Source organism: Ovis aries, chromosome 6 (genome assembly GCF_016772045.2).
Source record: "Ovis aries strain OAR_USU_Benz2616 breed Rambouillet chromosome 6, ARS-UI_Ramb_v3.0, whole genome shotgun sequence".
Lineage (NCBI taxonomy): Eukaryota > Metazoa > Chordata > Mammalia > Artiodactyla > Bovidae > Ovis > Ovis aries.
In genome coordinates this window covers 12805964-12823260 of record NC_056059.1, presented here as the reverse complement: position 1 = coordinate 12823260, position 17297 = coordinate 12805964, and the positions used below count along the sequence as shown (strand labels likewise).

The 17297-nt window shown below is 38.6% G+C and overlaps 1 protein-coding gene across 50 annotated transcripts in view; it reads left to right on the top strand.

Moving 5' to 3' along the window:
* The window catches only part of ANK2 (ankyrin 2), a 699107-nt gene that overhangs the window by 498289 nt on the left and 183521 nt on the right, over positions 1–17297 (top strand). For all 50 annotated transcript variants that reach the window (XM_060416741.1, XM_060416751.1, XM_060416762.1 and 47 more), the window contains 2 exons: positions 11692–11790; positions 13379–13477. In XM_060416741.1, coding sequence (XP_060272724.1) covers positions 11692–11790; positions 13379–13477 — 198 coding nt within the window. The remainder of the gene's footprint in view (positions 1–11691; positions 11791–13378; positions 13478–17297) is intronic.

Sequence of the window (17297 nt, the reverse complement as noted above, 5' to 3'; positions counted from 1 at the left end):
CTAAAGGTGGATGTAATTGTCCCTGACTTGTCTGTGCACCCGTCGCATTTACTGACAAAATGCACAGTTATTGGGTGAATTAAGCTAACTCTTGTTTACCTCTGCATGGCACTTACTATTTATTAGCTCATTCATTGTAAGAACATTACTGGTGTCCTTCCTCTTGTTCCAGGTACTATGTTAGGTGTAGAGTTTACAAGGTTGAATAGATTTGACTGTTGTTCATGAGAAACCTTATTTCTCAGAGAAGATAAACAGGAAACACACAATACAATCAATTGTGAAAAGAAACAAATTTTGTGATTGGGCAAAGGATAAAGCGACTAAGCCAGTGAGTGTATCTGAGACAAATCTGGAACTGATACCAAGTGCAAATTGCAGGAATCATTTTATTATGATGTAAAACAGAGTGATGATGAGCTGCTTAGAAGACTGCTGTAAGCTAACTTTTGTTGTTTGAGGGTTCCCTCCTCTCTCTTGCCGTAGTCTTGTAGAGCCCAGAAAGCCAAATTTGGCTTATTTTTAATTAAAATTGTAAAATGGGGGGAGAGATGATTAATTATTAATTCCCTAATAACATTACTAGATTTTTTTATGGGTACCTTGAAATGTAGACTTGGTACCTAGAATGATGCTTGGCATTTAATGCATGTACAAAACTGTTTAAATAGTTGAATAATTGATATTCAGTTATTATTAATTATTGAATTTAAGCTTTCTCTAGTCTATATTAATATAAAACTCTGTGCCAGGCTTAACAGTAGCAGGACGTGGCGCAACTGGAATGAACTGTGTGGGACCTTTTAAGGGTCTGTTCTGTGTTACTTCCTTCCCTTGGAGACCCTGCCACTCTTCCCTCTCTCACTTCAATTTTCCCCTTTACCCCTGAATGCACATCCAATTCAGGCTGTCCTACTAGGGGAGTGTTTTCATTTCATTTTTTAAAAAAGAGATTGCTGGTTAATTCTGATGTAGCCTCCTTCCCCTGCTTCTAATCTTGATAAATTCAATGTCAGAAGGAGAAGAGCCTTGTTTTTAAAGTTTTCTGTCAAGGTGAGTTGATTGAAAAGTTAAACGCGTGATAAATATACAAGGAGAAGACTTGTATATTTATTCATCTCAAGGATACTTTCCTTAAATCATCTGGAAATTACACTCTCCTTACTTGTTATTCAAGAACCAAAGAATTTTATTACTGTATACAGCTTAAAAGATCAACGACACTGAACCTGCTTAACCAACTAAGCTTGGCATGTACGTGACGCAACAGTTAGAACTCTCTATAGCATTCATTTCTAATTTTGACACATTTAGACATTGTAAGTGTAGAGGCCTCGAGGAAATCATTTTTCTCCTTAACTGCTGACTTATTATCAAAGGCTGAGATATTTTTATTCTAAAAAATACCAAATAACCGTTGATGAGAAACTGAGGTCTAAAGGAAGTGAAATAAAATTATAATAAAGGGCCCGTATAGTTTCCCTTTGTCTTGATTGTAGGAGTGGAGTATTGTTTCTGAGCTAGAATCACCAGGTAGTTCATAACTCATAATGTTCCATTCAGGGTTAAATGAGTTAATGCAATTAAAAGGTTAGAGTCAAGCCTTACACAAGGGTATAAATTTGAATAAGTTTGAGTTATTATTTAAATGATTTGCTGCTGACTTGTAATCTTTAAATTGCGTTAAACCATGATATTAGAATAAGTAGCTCAAGTAATTTTCTGTCTGTGAGTGTCACGGTAAGTCAGCTGTCTTGCTTCAGCACAAGTCAGATACTAAAATAATTTATCATTTCTTACAAAATTAAATTAACCAAAGATCGTGTGAAAATGATATTTACGTTAAGAGAGTTGAAACTCAGAAGTAAAATAGCAGTTCTTTGAATTATTGACAGGATGGCTACTAAAGGACCAGGTTCCCATCTGCTTTTTTTGGGTTCATTAGAATTCTAAAAAAATTAAAATGAGGCTTCCCAGGTGGCTAAGTGGTAAAGAATCCACCTGCCAGTGCTGTAGACAGGGGTTCAATTCCTGGGTTGGGAAGAACTACTGAAGCAGAAAATGGCAACCCACTCCAGTATTCTTGTCTGGGAAATCCCATGGACAGAGAAGCCTGGTGGGGTGCAGTCCATCGGGCTGCAAAGAGTTAAACACGTCTGAGTGAGTGACTGAGCACACACACACTTGCACACACATAGACAGCAGTGCGTTAAACACGTGTGTGTGTGTGTCTAAGCACACAGAATTCAAAATACTTTTTAAAGTAATCATTTCTGTTTAAATTAATAATTTTCCCAGCCCAGGTAAACATTATGGGTTAGACCCCAAACACTCAAGACTGGTTTGCACATGCTGTGCTGTGGGCTTTAAAGATGGAGAAAGGGGCCACCAGCCAAGGAATGCAGGTGGCCTCTAGAAGCTAGAAAAGGCAAAGAAACCATTCTACCCTAGAACCTCTGGAAGGAAACCAGTGCTGCTGACACCATGATTTTAGCCCAGTGAAATTCGATTTCAACATCTGACTTCTAGAATGCCATTTGCTTGTGGTCCATTTCATGAAAAAATACTCAGTTCAGCTCATCATCCGTCAGCCAAATGTCTGTGATAGAAAACAGAAGGAAAGACTTAGGAATATGTGTGAATTTATTACTATTTGCATCTAACCTACTCTTGCATGTTACTTGATAGATTCCAGACAACAGAAACATACATTATTTTATATTCTCTTATAAGTAGCTATCTGAAGTGAGCAGAATGGAAATGTCCCATTTTATACTAGTGAAGAAACTAAATTATATTGTCAGTAATAGAGAGACAGGATTGGGTCCCTAACATGTGTCTTCTCTACTATACCACAACCCTTCTTAGAACTCAAAATGTGGATGTCATTTAACTGTGATTCTGCCAGTATTTTCAAAATAAAGAAATCTTGTTTATGCCAATGTCATTTATTTTATTTACATCACAACACTCATCTAAAATGAAAATTACTTTTGAAATTTCATGAAATTTCTGAAATTTTATTTCATAAAATTCAAATAGACATATCATAAAAACCATTTTTCTTTTAGAATGATCATTTTATCAGCTTTTTAACTTACTTATTGGTCTGAAACAACATCTTGTTTCCCCAAGATGCTCTCATGTTTTGGGTCTTCAAGCTTTTCTTGTAATGTAGAGCAGTGTGCGTGTACACATACACACACAAACACAGGTGCACACTGCATGCACACCCAGTGCAGATGTGTGCACATGTGTTCAGTTCAGTTGCTCAGTCATGTCTGACTTTTTGCAACCCCATGGACTGTAGCACGGCAGGCTTCCCTGTCCATCACCAGCTCCTGGAGCTTAAACTCATGTCCATCGAGTCGGTGATGCCATCCAACCATCTCATCCTCTGTCGTCCCCTTCTCCTCCCACCTTCAATCTTTCCCGGCATCAGGGTCTTTTCAAATGAGTCAGTTCTTCACATCAGGTGGCCAAAGTATTGGAGCTTCAGCTTCAGCGTCAGTCCTTCCAGTGAATATTCAGGACTGATTTCCTTTAGGCTGGACTGGTTGGATCTCCTTGCAGTCCAAGGCACTCTCAAGAGCCTTGACTAGATGAACCTTTGTGCACAAAGTAATGTCTCTGCTTTTTAATATGCTGTCTAGGTTGGTCATAACTTTCCTTCCAAGGAGTAAGCATCTTTTAATTTCATGGCTGCAATCACCATCTGCAGTGATTTTGGAGCCCCCCAAAATAAAGTCTGGCACTGTTTCCAGTGTTTCCCATCTATTTCCCATAAAGTGATGGGACCAGATGCCATAATCTTAGTGTCCTGAATGTTGAGCTTTAAGCCAACTTTTTCACTCTTCTCTTTTACTTTCATCAAGAGGTTCTTTACTTCTTCACTTTCTGCCATAAGGGTGGTGTCATCTGCATATCTGAGGTTATTGGTATTTCTCCCAGCAGTCTCCCTTCCAGCTTGTGCTTCTTCCAGCCCAGCATTTCGCATGATGTAATCTGCATATATATTAAATAAGCAGGGTGACTATATACAGCCTTGACATACTCCTTTCCCTATTTGGAACCAGTCTGTTGTTTCATGTCCAGTTCTACACTGTTGCTTCTTGAACTGCATACAGATTTCTCAGGAGGCAGGTCAGGTGGTCTAATATTCTCATTTCGATAAGAATTTTCCACATGTGTACATGTGTATGTGTATGTACAGTTTCACCAAAAAAAAAAAAAAAAAACGAGATAATATCAACACTTGCCATTCACACTATACTCCGTTTTTCTTTGTTCTACGTCATGTTTTGAAATACGTTGATTGGCAATCCATTAAATAGATTTTAGATGTATTTGTGCATGATAACCTACCATTTGAAACACTAGTGTAGAGCTACATTGTTTTCAGTTCAGTTCAGTCGCTCAGTCGTGTCCAACTCTTTGCGACCCCATGAATCGCAGCACGCCAGGCCTCCCTGTCCATCAGCAACTCCCGGAGTTCACTCAGACTCACGTCCATTGAGTCAGTGATGCCATCCAGCCATCTCATCCTCGGTCGTCCCTTTCTCCTCCTGCCCCCAATCCCTCCCAGCATCAGTCTTTTCCAGTGAGTCATCTCTTCACATGAGGTGGCCAAAGTACTGGAGTTTCAGCTTCAGCATCATTCCTTCCAAAGAAATCCCAGGGCTGATCTCCTTCAGAATGGACTGGTTGGATCTCCTTGGGGTCCAAGGGACTCTCAAGAGTCTTCTCCAACACCACAGTTCAAATGCATCAATTCTTTGGCGCTCAGCCTTCTTCACAGTCCAACTCTCACATCCATACATGACTACTGGAAAAACCATAGCCTTGACTAGACGGACCTTAGTCGGCAAAGTAATGTCTCTGCTTTTGAATATGCTATTTAGGTTGGTCATAACTTTTCTTCCAAGGAGTAAGCGTTTTTTAATTTCATGGCTGCAATCACCATCTGCAGTGATTTTGGAGCCCAGAAAAATAAAGTCTGACTCTGTTTCCCCATCTATTTGCCATGAAGTGATGGGACCGGATACCATGATCTTCGTTTTCTGAATGTTGAGCTTTAAGCCAACTTTTTCACTCTTCTCTTTTGCTTTCATCAAGAGGCTTTTTAGTTCCTCTTCACTTTCTGCCATAAGGGTGGTGTCATCTGCATATCTGAGGTTGTTGATATTTCTCCCGGCAATCTTGATTCCAGCTTGTGTTTCTTCCAGTCCAGCGTTTCTCATGATATACTCTGCATAGAAGTTAAATAAGCAGGATGACAATATACAGCCTTGATGCACTCCTTTTCCTATTTGGAACCAGTCTGTTGTTCCATGTCCAGTTCTAACCGTTGCTCCCTGACCTGCATACAGGTTTCTCAAGAGGCAGGTCAGGTGGTCTGGTATTCCCATCTCTTTCAGAATTTTCCACAGTTTATTGTGATTCACACAGTCAAAGGCTTTGGCATAGTCAAGAAAGCAGAAATAGATGTTTTTCTGGAACTCTCTTGCTTCTTTGATGATCCAGCAGATGTTGGCAATTTGATTTCTGGTTCCTCTGCCTTTTCTAAAACCAGCTTGAATATCAGGAAGTTCACGGTTCACTTATTGCTGAAGCCTGGCTTGGAGAATTTTGAGCATTACTTTACTAGCATGTGAGATGAGTGCAATTGTGTGGTGGTTTGAACATTCTTTGGCATTGCATTTCTTTGGGATTGGAATGAAAACTGACCTTTTCCAGTCCTGTGGCCACTGCTGAGTTTTCCAAATTTGCTGGCATAGTGAGTGCAGCACTTTCACAGCATCATCTTTCAGGATTTGAAATAGCTCAACTGGAATGCCATCACCTCCACTAGCTTTGTTCATAGTGATGCTTTCTAAGGCCCACTTGACTTCACATTCCAGGATGTCTGGCTCTAGATGAGTGATCACACCATCGTGATTATCTGGGTCATGAAGATCCTTTTTGTACAGTTTTTCTGTGTATTCTTGCCACCTCTTCTTAATATCTTCTGCTTCTGTTAGGTCCAGACCATTTCTGTCCTTTATCGAGCCCATCTTTGCATGAACTGTTCCCTTGGTATCTCTAATTTTCTTGAAGAGATCTCTAGTCTTTCCCATTCTGTTCTTTTCCTCTATTTCTTTGCACTGATCACTGAAGAAGGCTTTCTTATCCCTTCTTGCTATTCTCTGGAACTCTGCATTCAGATGCTTATATCTTTCCTTTTCTCCTTCGCTTTTCACTTCTCTTCTTTTCACAGCTATGTGTAAAGCTTCCCCAAAGAGCCATTTTGCTTTTTTGCATTTCTTTTCCATGGGATGGTGTTGATCCCTGTCTCCTGTACAATGTCACGAACCTCAGTCCATAGTTCATCAGGCACTCTCTCTATCAGATCTAGGCCCTTAAATCTATTTCTCGCTTCCACTGTATAGTCATAAGGGATTTGATTTAGGTCATACCTGAATGGTCTAGCGGTTTTCCCTACTTTCTTCAATTTGAGTTTGAATTTGGTAATAAGGAGTTCATGATCTGAGCCACAGTCAGCTCCTGGTCTTGCTTTTGTTGACTGTATAGAGCTTCTCCATCTTTGGCTGCAAAGAATATAATCAATGTGATTTCGGTGTTGACCATCTGGTGATGTCCATGTGTAGCGTCTTCTCTTGTGCTGTTGGAAGAGGGTGTTTGCTATGACCAGTGCATCTTCTTGGCAAAACTCTATTAGCCTTTGCCCTGCTTCATTCCACATTCCAAGGCCAAATTTGCCTGTTACTCCAGGTATTTCTTGACTTCCTACTTTTGCATTCCAGTCCCCTATAATGAAAAGGACATCTTTTTGGGTGTTAGTTCTAAAAGATCTTGTAGGTCTTCATAGAACCGTTCAACTTCAGCTTCTTCAGCGTTACTGGTTGGGGCATAGACTTGATTTACTGTGATATTGAATGGTTTGCCTTGGAAACAACAGAGATCATTCTGTCGTTTTGAGGTTTTATCCAAGTACTTCATTTCGGGCTCTTTTGTTGACCATGATGGCTACTCCATTTCTTCTGAGGGATTCCTGCCCACAGTAGTAGATATAATGGTCATTTGAGTTAAATTCACCCATTCCAGTCCATTTTAGTTCGCTGATTCCTAGAATGTTGACGTTCATTCTTGCCATCTCTTGTTTGACCACTTCCAATTTGCCTTGATTCATGGACCTGACATTCCGGGTTCCTATGCAATATTGCTCTTTACAGCATCGGATCTTGCTTCTATCACCAGTCACATCCACAGCTGGGTATTGTTTTTGCTTTGGCTCCATCCCTTCACTCTTTCTGCAGTTATTTCTCCACTGATCTCCAGTAGCATATTGGGCACCTACTGAGCTGTGGAGTTCCTCTTTCAGTATCCTATCATTTTGCCTTTTCATACTGTTCATGGGGTTCTCAAGGCAAGAATACTGAAGTGGTTTGCCATTCCCTTCTCCAGTGGACCACATTCTGTCAGACCTCTCCACCATCACCCACCCGTCTTGGGTTGCTCCGTGGGCATGGCTTAGTTTCTTTGAGTTAGACAAGGCTGTGGTCCTAGTGTGATTAGATTGACTAGTTTTCTGTGATTATGGTTTCAGTGTGTCTTCCCTCTGATGCCCTCTTGCAACACCTACCATCTTACTTGGGTTTCTCTTACCTTGGGCGTGGCGTATCTCTTCACGGCTGCTCCAGCAAAGTGCAGCCGCTGCTCCTTACCTTGAATGAGGGGTATCTCCACACCACTGCCCTTCCTGACCTTCAACGTAAAGCATGAGTTTGGAAATCAGATCTAAGTTTGAGTTTTTTGTCTTCCTCTTCTTAACGGTAAGGATCTTTGAGGCAAGTCCCTTGGCGTCTTAGGGTTTTAGTATCTTCATCTGTAAAATATTATAATGTGATATAATATATGTTCAGTGTAGAATATAATAATGATATTTATGTCATAAGCTTATCTTTCATTCATTAAGTATTTATATCTCAGCTCCGATAATATTTTCATTCTTCTTGGTAAGATTTTGAAGGATTTCTGCAACTCTTTCTTCTCTCAGGTAACTCACCATCATATTTAGTGTCTTTCTCTATCTTTGGGAATTTTACAATAGAAACATTTGATAGGGCTGGACAGGGGAGAAGGACCAGCGGCCATAAAAGGAGCTACCAGCTAGGGATGCTAGATAGGCCTTCTACTATGGTTGAAATGGAGATCCAGAAACAGGCTTTATAAAGTAGTATCTTCAAAGCACTTATATTCTTACTTTTCTTTATAAAGTTATCAATGAGTCACAAAATTTCAAGCCTCATTGTAAATATTTTTAAAGACTCAGTAAATCCTCATAAATATTTATCATTTGCAAATTAAAAAGAAAGTCTTCAGGATTTGAGAATAACTCACTAACAAAACAATATTCCTATTCGATTATCCCTAGCTTGATTTACTTATTAAATCAGAAATCTTTGGACATCAAGACACAGTGTTGCTCAATCGCTCAGTTGTGTCCAACTCTTTGCGACCCCATGGACTGCAGCCTGCCAGGCTTCCCTGTCCTTCATCATCTCCTGGAGCTTGCTCAAACTCATGTCCATTGAGTCAGTGATGCCATCTTGTCTCTCTGTCATCCCCTTTTCCTCCTGCCATTAGTCTTTCCCAGCATCAGAGTCTTTTCAGATGGTCACCTCTTCACATCAGATGGCCGAAATATTGGAGCATCAGTCCTTCTGATGAATATTCAGGATTGATTTCCTCTAGGATTGACTGGTTTGATCTCCTTACAGTACAAGGGACTTAGTACAAGACTTGACTACAGTATAAGAGTCTTCTCCAGCATCACAGCTCAAAAGCATCAATTCTTCGACACAGTAAAACCAGTTAAACTGATAAAGATGACACATGCTTTACTTTTCCTTGTTTTCGTGAAAACTGAGTACATTCTTAATTCTGTCACACAGTGAGTACTCTTAGTTTAGAGCAGCCACCGTGAAAGAGATGGGAAAGGTGCAGATAGATTCTGGATGAGTTTACCGAGTGGGAAGTGGATTGGGAATATGTAAACAGTCTTTTTCATTTTGAGTTTGATTTTTTTTCTTCCTGTTATAGGTGATTCCTTTTATCAGTGTCATTTATGCTAATGGCAGAGTAAAACTCTAAATGGTGGTGTTTTTTTACTAAGTTGTGTTTGACTCTTTGTGACCCTTTGGACTGTAACCCACCAAATTCCTTTGTCCATGGGATTTTCCAGGCGAGAATACTGGAATGGGTTGCTGTTATCTTCTCAAGAGGATCTTCCTGACCCAAGCATCTGCTGCTTGGCAGGTGGATTCTTTACCACTGAGCCACTTGGGAAGCTTGAAACAGTAAATAGCATTTCACAATTATTTGCATCTCTATATGTGGGCATTTAGTTGCTTTTGAAAAGAGCTCCTGGTTTAGTGTCTCTGACACAGGAATCCCATTAAGAGTGGGGGTGGGTTGGAGGTTAGGGACCAAGTTTTGCTTTCTCCTGTTATTTGCCTTTTGATGTATCCATCTTTTTCCTTTAATATTCCTTTAATATTTTTTAAGAACTCATATTTATTTACAATTGCCTCCTTTCAGATATTTAACTATTAATGTTATTAAGGAAGTTATATAAGTTAGTTATACTTTTCAAACAAATTGAAGAACCTTTAACTCTACATGTAAGATTTCCAAAGTAGAATAGACAAAGATTTGGAAAAGTCATGGACAAGTATATGTTAGTGCAGAAGCAATTTTCAGTAGTTTAATAATAAATATTTCAGGGCTCTTTGGGGCTGGAAACTATGCCATGGGTCCTCCCTTAGCACCTAGCACCTAGAGCTGATCACTTGGTTGGAACTTAGCAAATGCTTGTTGATTAACTGCTAAGTTTGTATTAATTACAGATTTGTCCTAGGATGCTAAACAGTTTAATGGATTTCGATGCTTTTACCATTCAGTTATATTTAGCTGTTCTTCTTGAATCTGTTCCTCAGCTTTTAGAAATGGATTAATCTATGCATATTCTGTGTGTGTCAGAAATGTAAACAATTGTCAGTGGCTCTATAAAATTTTATTGACTGTTTCACCTGGGTTTTCATCCACTAGTTTTATATGATCATGGAAAAGCAGTCAATGGGCAAAATATCTCATAAAATCAGAAAGAGAAATGGAGAATAGAGCTATTGTAAAATTTAATTGTAAATAAAATAGTACAATATTACTTTAAAAGTGCTAATCAAAAGAATTAACTCTGTCCTTCGATTAATGGACATATGGTTGTTTCAAAGTGGTGGTAAGATCTTATTTTTTAACCATGTGGTATATTTAGTCATTTTAATGATATTATATAGAAATAGCATTAATCCAAAAGTTGTGTAGATCAAGGTGATGTCTTGCTTGGGATTCACAGATGTATAAGCCCAATCAGTACTGTGCTCTCAGTCAGCCAGCTCAATGGATATTTTTTCATTGTTTCAAAAGACTCAAGTTCATATATTTTTGCTTATTCCTTTTTCTCAAGTTCATATTCTTTTATCAACATTAACTTACATAAAGCCAATATCAAAGAGTTATCAACAGTAGCCTGTTTTGGTTGGTCCGTATTCAGGATGCCGCCACAGTAAAGACATCAGCTGGCGGGTCAGCCTCACAATTCCTGGGTCCACAAGGACCCCTGGTCGTGGGCCCTGGTTCCAACACCCAAGCGAGGGCAGCCAGGAATGCTTGAAAGAGATGGAGGCAGAGATGGCCCTGTTCCAGCAGGCAGCCCTGGGGCTCTGGCAGCCAGAATCCCGAATATACACCTGCTTCACCCGCAGTCCCCACAGGAGAAGCAGTGCGGTCCCAGCAGTTCCAGCGGCCTGCCCAGTGATGGCAACCCACACCTACTGGCAGGCCCACACCTACTGGCAGGCCCACACCTCCTGGCAGGCCCACACCTACTGGCAGGCCCACACCTACTGGTAGGCCCACAGCTACTGGCAGGCCCATACCTACTGGCAGGCCCACACCTACTGGCAGGTTGCGCCAGTTCCAGGCAGCTGTTGTAGCCGCAGTGGTTCCTCCCATGGCAGATGCCCCTCCTTTTGTGGACTTGGGTATGTTTAGCCATGGTCATTGGAGTCACCTGGACAGTCCAGTGGCTTGAGACGCCCTGTTTCTGCCACCAGCAGCTGTGGCCACCTCGCCCGAGGGCTCCTGTCCTGCATCCAGCCCTAATCCCCCGCATGCTACAGTGAGCACCATCTACTCTTTCCTCTGCAGCAGGCGGTCCTCACCCCATGGCCTTGCAGCTCCATCACTAGGCCCGCGTGGGCCTCCTTTTCTGCCTGGGCCATCCCTGGTCTACCTCTAACACTGCTTCCAATGGCTTGGAACCCTGGGCCCCTTCTCTGGTCTGCTCTGAGACCTCTCTTAGAAGAGCCAGCAGCGCCTCAAGAGGTGGTCATTGGTTTGGGATTAATCCTGAAAGAGAAGGAAGGGGCAGTGATATTTACTTCTTCGCCTCTCTGAATCAAAACCATTGGAAATTATTCTCTGAAATTAAGAGCTTCAAGCTAATGCAGAAAGAGAGAAAATGTTAGGATCAGAGTCTGTCTATCCTCTGGGTTTTATACTTGCTTAATATTAGCGACGGTGTGCCTCATCATCACTCCGCTTCTGAGCCTTGTTGCTTTCTCCTTTCAGAATGGACTCAACGCGCTTCACCTGGCTGCCAAGGAAGGCCACGTGGGGCTAGTTCAGGAGCTGCTGGGAAGAGGGTCTGCTGTGGACTCTGCCACCAAGGTAATGTTTGTGCTGGTCATATTTATCTCATGGTAAAGAAGAAACAGTTTCAACCTTCTTTTCCCTGGCTGTATATTTCAGAGGTTTGTAGGAATACCAAGATTCTTCACAATGCAGAACTGAAATTGAAACCCCTGTTCATTAAATCTTGCAGAGTTTGAATTGTGTCCTTTAGGGACTTAACAGAGACTAAAGAATTCTGTATCTTTAGTTTTTAATATTTTATCTTTTATTTTCTCATTTGATTCACATAGAGACTAGATTAATATAATCCTCTATAGACAAAAGCACCTATTTTCCCAAGATTAATTCATTTTTAAAAATGAATTGACATAGTAAACTACTTGATGGAAATGAACAAGTGATTTTCATGCTTTCAGTAAGTTGTTATAACTTTTAATATATTCATTTAACTTGATAGAGAATATACAGATACTTTATACTCTAATGGAAAAGAGATTTTTGATCATAGGTTGAATTATTAGGGCAAAACTAGATTTTTGTCACTATAATGTGTATTTGTAAAGAAATTGAGCTCATTTTTAAAGGCGTTTATAAGATGCTCAGTACACTAGTACCTGTTACTTGTTGATGCTGTTTTTGGTGAAATATATTTGAACTTTGGGGGATCATTTCAGAAACAAGTATTTTAAAAAATATCATCAGTGGTGACAAATCTGTATCTTTAGAAGGTGAAAATTTAATTTGGAAAAAAAAAAAAAAACCCATAGCCAATCAGAGTCAAGCCTGTTGACTAGGGCTGAAGTATGACAATTTGATTGTGTTTGACGCAGAGAGAGGTTGCAGGCACCCCAACCCCCAGCTGGGTCATTAGCCTAGTCAGGAATAGACAAAAAGAGTGCTGGAGTAAATTAGAAATATGACCATTTAACCCGAATTTCCAATACCTCATACATAATTGCCAAAATGTGGACTGACACTACCCCCAGTGTAGTATACAGCAGTTCCAGTGGAAATATAAAAACAAAACCAAGTGAAAAACTCTTTGGCAATTCCAAAGAAGTTAAAATATAAGTTCACCATATGCAAGAAATTGCTTACTTTTAAGTCTAAAGAGAGAGTAAACATTTTTAACGTTTCTCTTGAGAACGTCAAATAAAGTTAAACATTTAAAGAATGTAAATTTGTCATTTTCTTCACCGCTTAAAATTCCTAGGTTTCGCTACATAATGAAATAAATTCAGATAAACTCTTTTTTTTTGTTGTTGTTGTTAACTTTATCTTTAGGGTAGGACTTTTTTTGTTGTTGATTAAATGACATGAATGGTAATATTGTCACTCACACACGTGTATGCACGTGTCCCAAATTATTTACTTCAGTAAGATCTCAAGTCTTTCCATGTTCTTAACATTAAACCAGGATTGTACAGAATAGAGAAGGAAAACATTGTATAGGATGGCCAATGTTTTGATGGTAAAAATTATTTTTTCTCGAGCTGGGCTGCTATCTTAACAGAATAACAAGTTTTAAGCACTTGAAATAATCAGCAAAATTGAAAATATCTGTACCTTTTGATTTCTACAAGGTTTAGAAGCCTCCAACATTTTCTATTTTGTTTCAAAACAGAAAGGAAATACTGCTCTTCACATTGCATCTTTGGCTGGACAAGCAGAAGTTGTCAAAGTTCTTGTCAAGGAAGGAGCCAACATTAATGCACAGTCTCAGGTATTACATTCTGATTTTCTATAATGTAAAGAAATTTAAATTAACCTTGTGAAATTGATGTAATATGTTTAGCCAGCTATTGGGTACATAAATTTCCTAGAAACACTCTGTGATTTATTTCAGCCAAGTTATTTTACTAGCTCGTACCATTTCTGATTTTCCTTATGTATCATCATCTTCCTCTTCTTTTCTAGCTTCTTTCCTTTTCTTTTTATTTTGGTTGACATTGTTATGCTAATTTCTGCTATACAGAAAAGTGATTCAGTTTTACATATATTTGCATACATTCTTTTTCACATTCTTTTCCATGGTTTATCATAGTATATGAATATAGATCCCTATGCTGTTTAATGGGACCTCGTTGTTTATCCATCTAGAGATGTAATAGTTTGCATCTGCTAATTCTGGATTCCCAATCCATCCTTCCCCCTCCTCCTTAGCAACCACAAGTCTGTTCTCTGTCTGTGTATCTTTTTTGTTTTGTAGAATACGTTCATTTGTGTCATATTTTAGATCCTACTTATAAGTGATATCATATGGTATTTGTCTTTCTCTCTCTGACTTATTTCACTTAGTACATCATCTTCCTGTTAATATAACTTGAAAATTTGACAAGTTCACAGTCTATCATTGTCTTTAAGTGCATTAAAAAATGATATAGTGTTTTTCCTTGAATGTAACATCTGTGAAAGGTGAATTATTCATGCAAGTTATATCACTCTATAAAGTATTTTCCTTCCTTAAATTAAAAAAACTTATCAAAAAATTAATAGTCCAGTGGAGAATCTGCTATAAAGTGGGAATCATACTCCTTTGGGTAGTTTCATGTTAAATGTGGGCTTTACAGATCTCCTTAGGGAAATAGGAAAATTCAAGACCCATAGCCTTATGGTGCATGTAATACTAATTATATGGTATAGAGAATGATAATCTTAAAATGAAACTAATTACAATTTTAAAATAATAATCAAAATGCACCATACTACAAACTTGATCCCTGTTTTTTCTGGTTGAAAGGTCGAGAAAATCTTGCTTTGCCAAAAGCTTTATCCTTAGTTTCTATTATATATTTATGCAGAAATTGAGGTGCATATCTTTCAAATCCATTTGTTCTGTTTTTAAAGTTTTTAGCCTTTCTAATAACATAGACCACACCAGAGGTGTTACTGGCAAAATAAACCAGTTCCTGTGTGTCCGTTCCTTGGGTTAATCTCTCCAGCTTGCCTTTGAAGACCTTTGTACAGGAATACATACTACCTGTACTGTTCATTCATTCATCACGCAGACATGGTTCTGCTTGTATAAGTGACACAACTTCTGGACCCAGAAACACTAGTGGGTGGAATTTAAAATCAGCCCTATTTTCTTTGACCTTAACTGTAGGGAAGAATCTTTTGAAATTACAACAGATAAAACATTATCAATTTTTATCTATATACCATACTGTTTTGAATAACCACATTTCCCTTTATAATTCATGCTTTTAGTTAAGTGTGTATCAGCATTTTAACACTTATTGAGAATATGCCATATTCTAAAATCTTTGTTAAATGAAATTCTTTAAAATAATCGGTATCATTGTAAAGAACTCTAATATATTCTATAAAGTATAATGGCATCTTGGGCTTAGAGACATAGGACACTGCAAAATTGACTGCTCCAAAGTAAGGGATAAAAACTTTTCTTCATTCCTGTTGATGTTTGGTAGAAACCAACACAGTACTGTAAAGCAATTATTCTTCATTTAAAAATAAATACGTTAAAAAATTAAAAAAAAAAACAAGCAAACTTTTCTTCGTAGCTAGAGAATATCTTTTGGCTTTAAAGCAGAGTTTCACAAACTTTAGCCAGCATCACCTGAATGACTTGTTAAAACACCTGTTTCTGGGCTACACCTCAGAGCTTCTGATTCAGTTCAGATGAGGGACCTGAGAATTTTCATTTCTTACAGATTCTCAGGTAATGCTGATGTGCTGATCTAGGGACCACACTTTGAGAACCTCTGCTTTGGAGAGAATGTAAGAGAAAACTGAGTGTAAGGATATTGCAGTAAGATTGTCTAAATACAGATTCAACTGCATATAATAAATCAGTAGTCTGTGACCTTAAAAAGAGCATGGAAACAGAAACCCTCCTTATCCCATAGGAGGTTGCTTTTGATGGAGAGTTTACATATATGTTGGTACTGTATATCTATCAAAAGAATTTGCCTACTTTCCTCAAAATGGTCAACTAAGCATAGTAATTTCATATAAGCGGACAGGTATCAAATGCTGTAAGGTAAAAACTTGTTAAAAGTTATATTAGCTGCAAGCAATAAATGCTGGAGAGGGTGTGGAGAAAGGGAACCCTCCTACACTGTCGGTGGGAATGCAAACTAGTACAGCCACTATGGAGAACAGTGTGGAGATTCCTTAAAAATTGCAAATAGAACTACCTTATGACCCAGCAATCCCACTTCTGGGCATACACACCGAGGAAACCAGAATTGAAAGAGACACATGTACCCCAATGTTCATCGCAGCACTGTTTATAATAGCCAGGACATGGAAACACCCTAGATGTCCATCAGCAGATGAATGGATAAGAAAGCTGTGGTACATATACACAATGGAGTATTACTCAGCCATTAAAAAGAATACATTTGAATCAGTTCTGATGAGATGGATGAAACTGGAGCCGATTATACAGAGTGAAGTAAGCCAGAAAGAAAAACACCAATACAGTATACTAACACATATATATGGAATTTAGGAAGATGGCAATGACGACCCTGTATGCAAGACAGGGAAAGAGACACAGATGTGTATAACGGACTTTTGGACTCAGAGGGAGAGGGAGAGGGTGGGATGATTTGGGAGAATGACATTCTAACTTGTATACTATCATGTGAATTGAATCGCCAGTCTATGTCTGACGCAGGATGCAGCATGCTTGGGGCTGGTGCATGGGGATGACCCAGAAAGATGTTATGGGGAGGGGAGGTGGGAGGGGGGTTCATGTTTGGGAATGCATGTAAGAATTAAAGATTTTAAAATTTAAAAAATAAAAAACCAAAATGTTACACTCAAAAATAAAAATAAAAAATAAAAGTTATATCAGTTATTTTACTGTCTGTTAGATATTATACGCTTTGGAGACTTCTCAAAGAAAACAAACCATTTAATCAGTGATTTGCTTTCAGTGTCAATGAGGCTGTTCTTTATAGTCACACCATGCCAGATTATAACAGATCTTAAAGGAAATTTTATATTGTCTTTGAGATTAAAATAATTTTTATTTGTCTGTATTCAGTTAACTCAATTTAGGTTTATAATGTAGGGAATCCTGACGGATAGCTTCACACTAATTTCTATATTTTCATATATTTTTGTGAGAAAGGTTTAGAGTAAGAAAAAATCATAATTAAAATTTAGTTTTTCGAATGCCTAAGTCATTTGATGAGATCTGTAACACTATTTGCTATATTAAATTTAGGTAGCCATCACTACCAATTAACAAAAATTATTATAACTGAGAATATTTTATAATTTATAATTGAACTTAAAATGCTGGGATTTATGTAAAACAGATTGATTATTTGCCATGTGTGTGAGCAAATTGCAAAGGCATCATTTTAAGGATTGTTGAAGGAGAATGTGAGCCCTTCTCCATGTATGATTCTTGTCAGTGGCGGCTTGTTAAGGTACAGATTTCTTGTGTGAGAACAGTGAATGTCAGGTGAATCAGTAGGAACTGTGCTTATGATGGTTGGACACTCACTCCCTTTTGAGAACCATAAAAAGAGCATAGGAATCCCAGATGTATAATGTTAAATCCT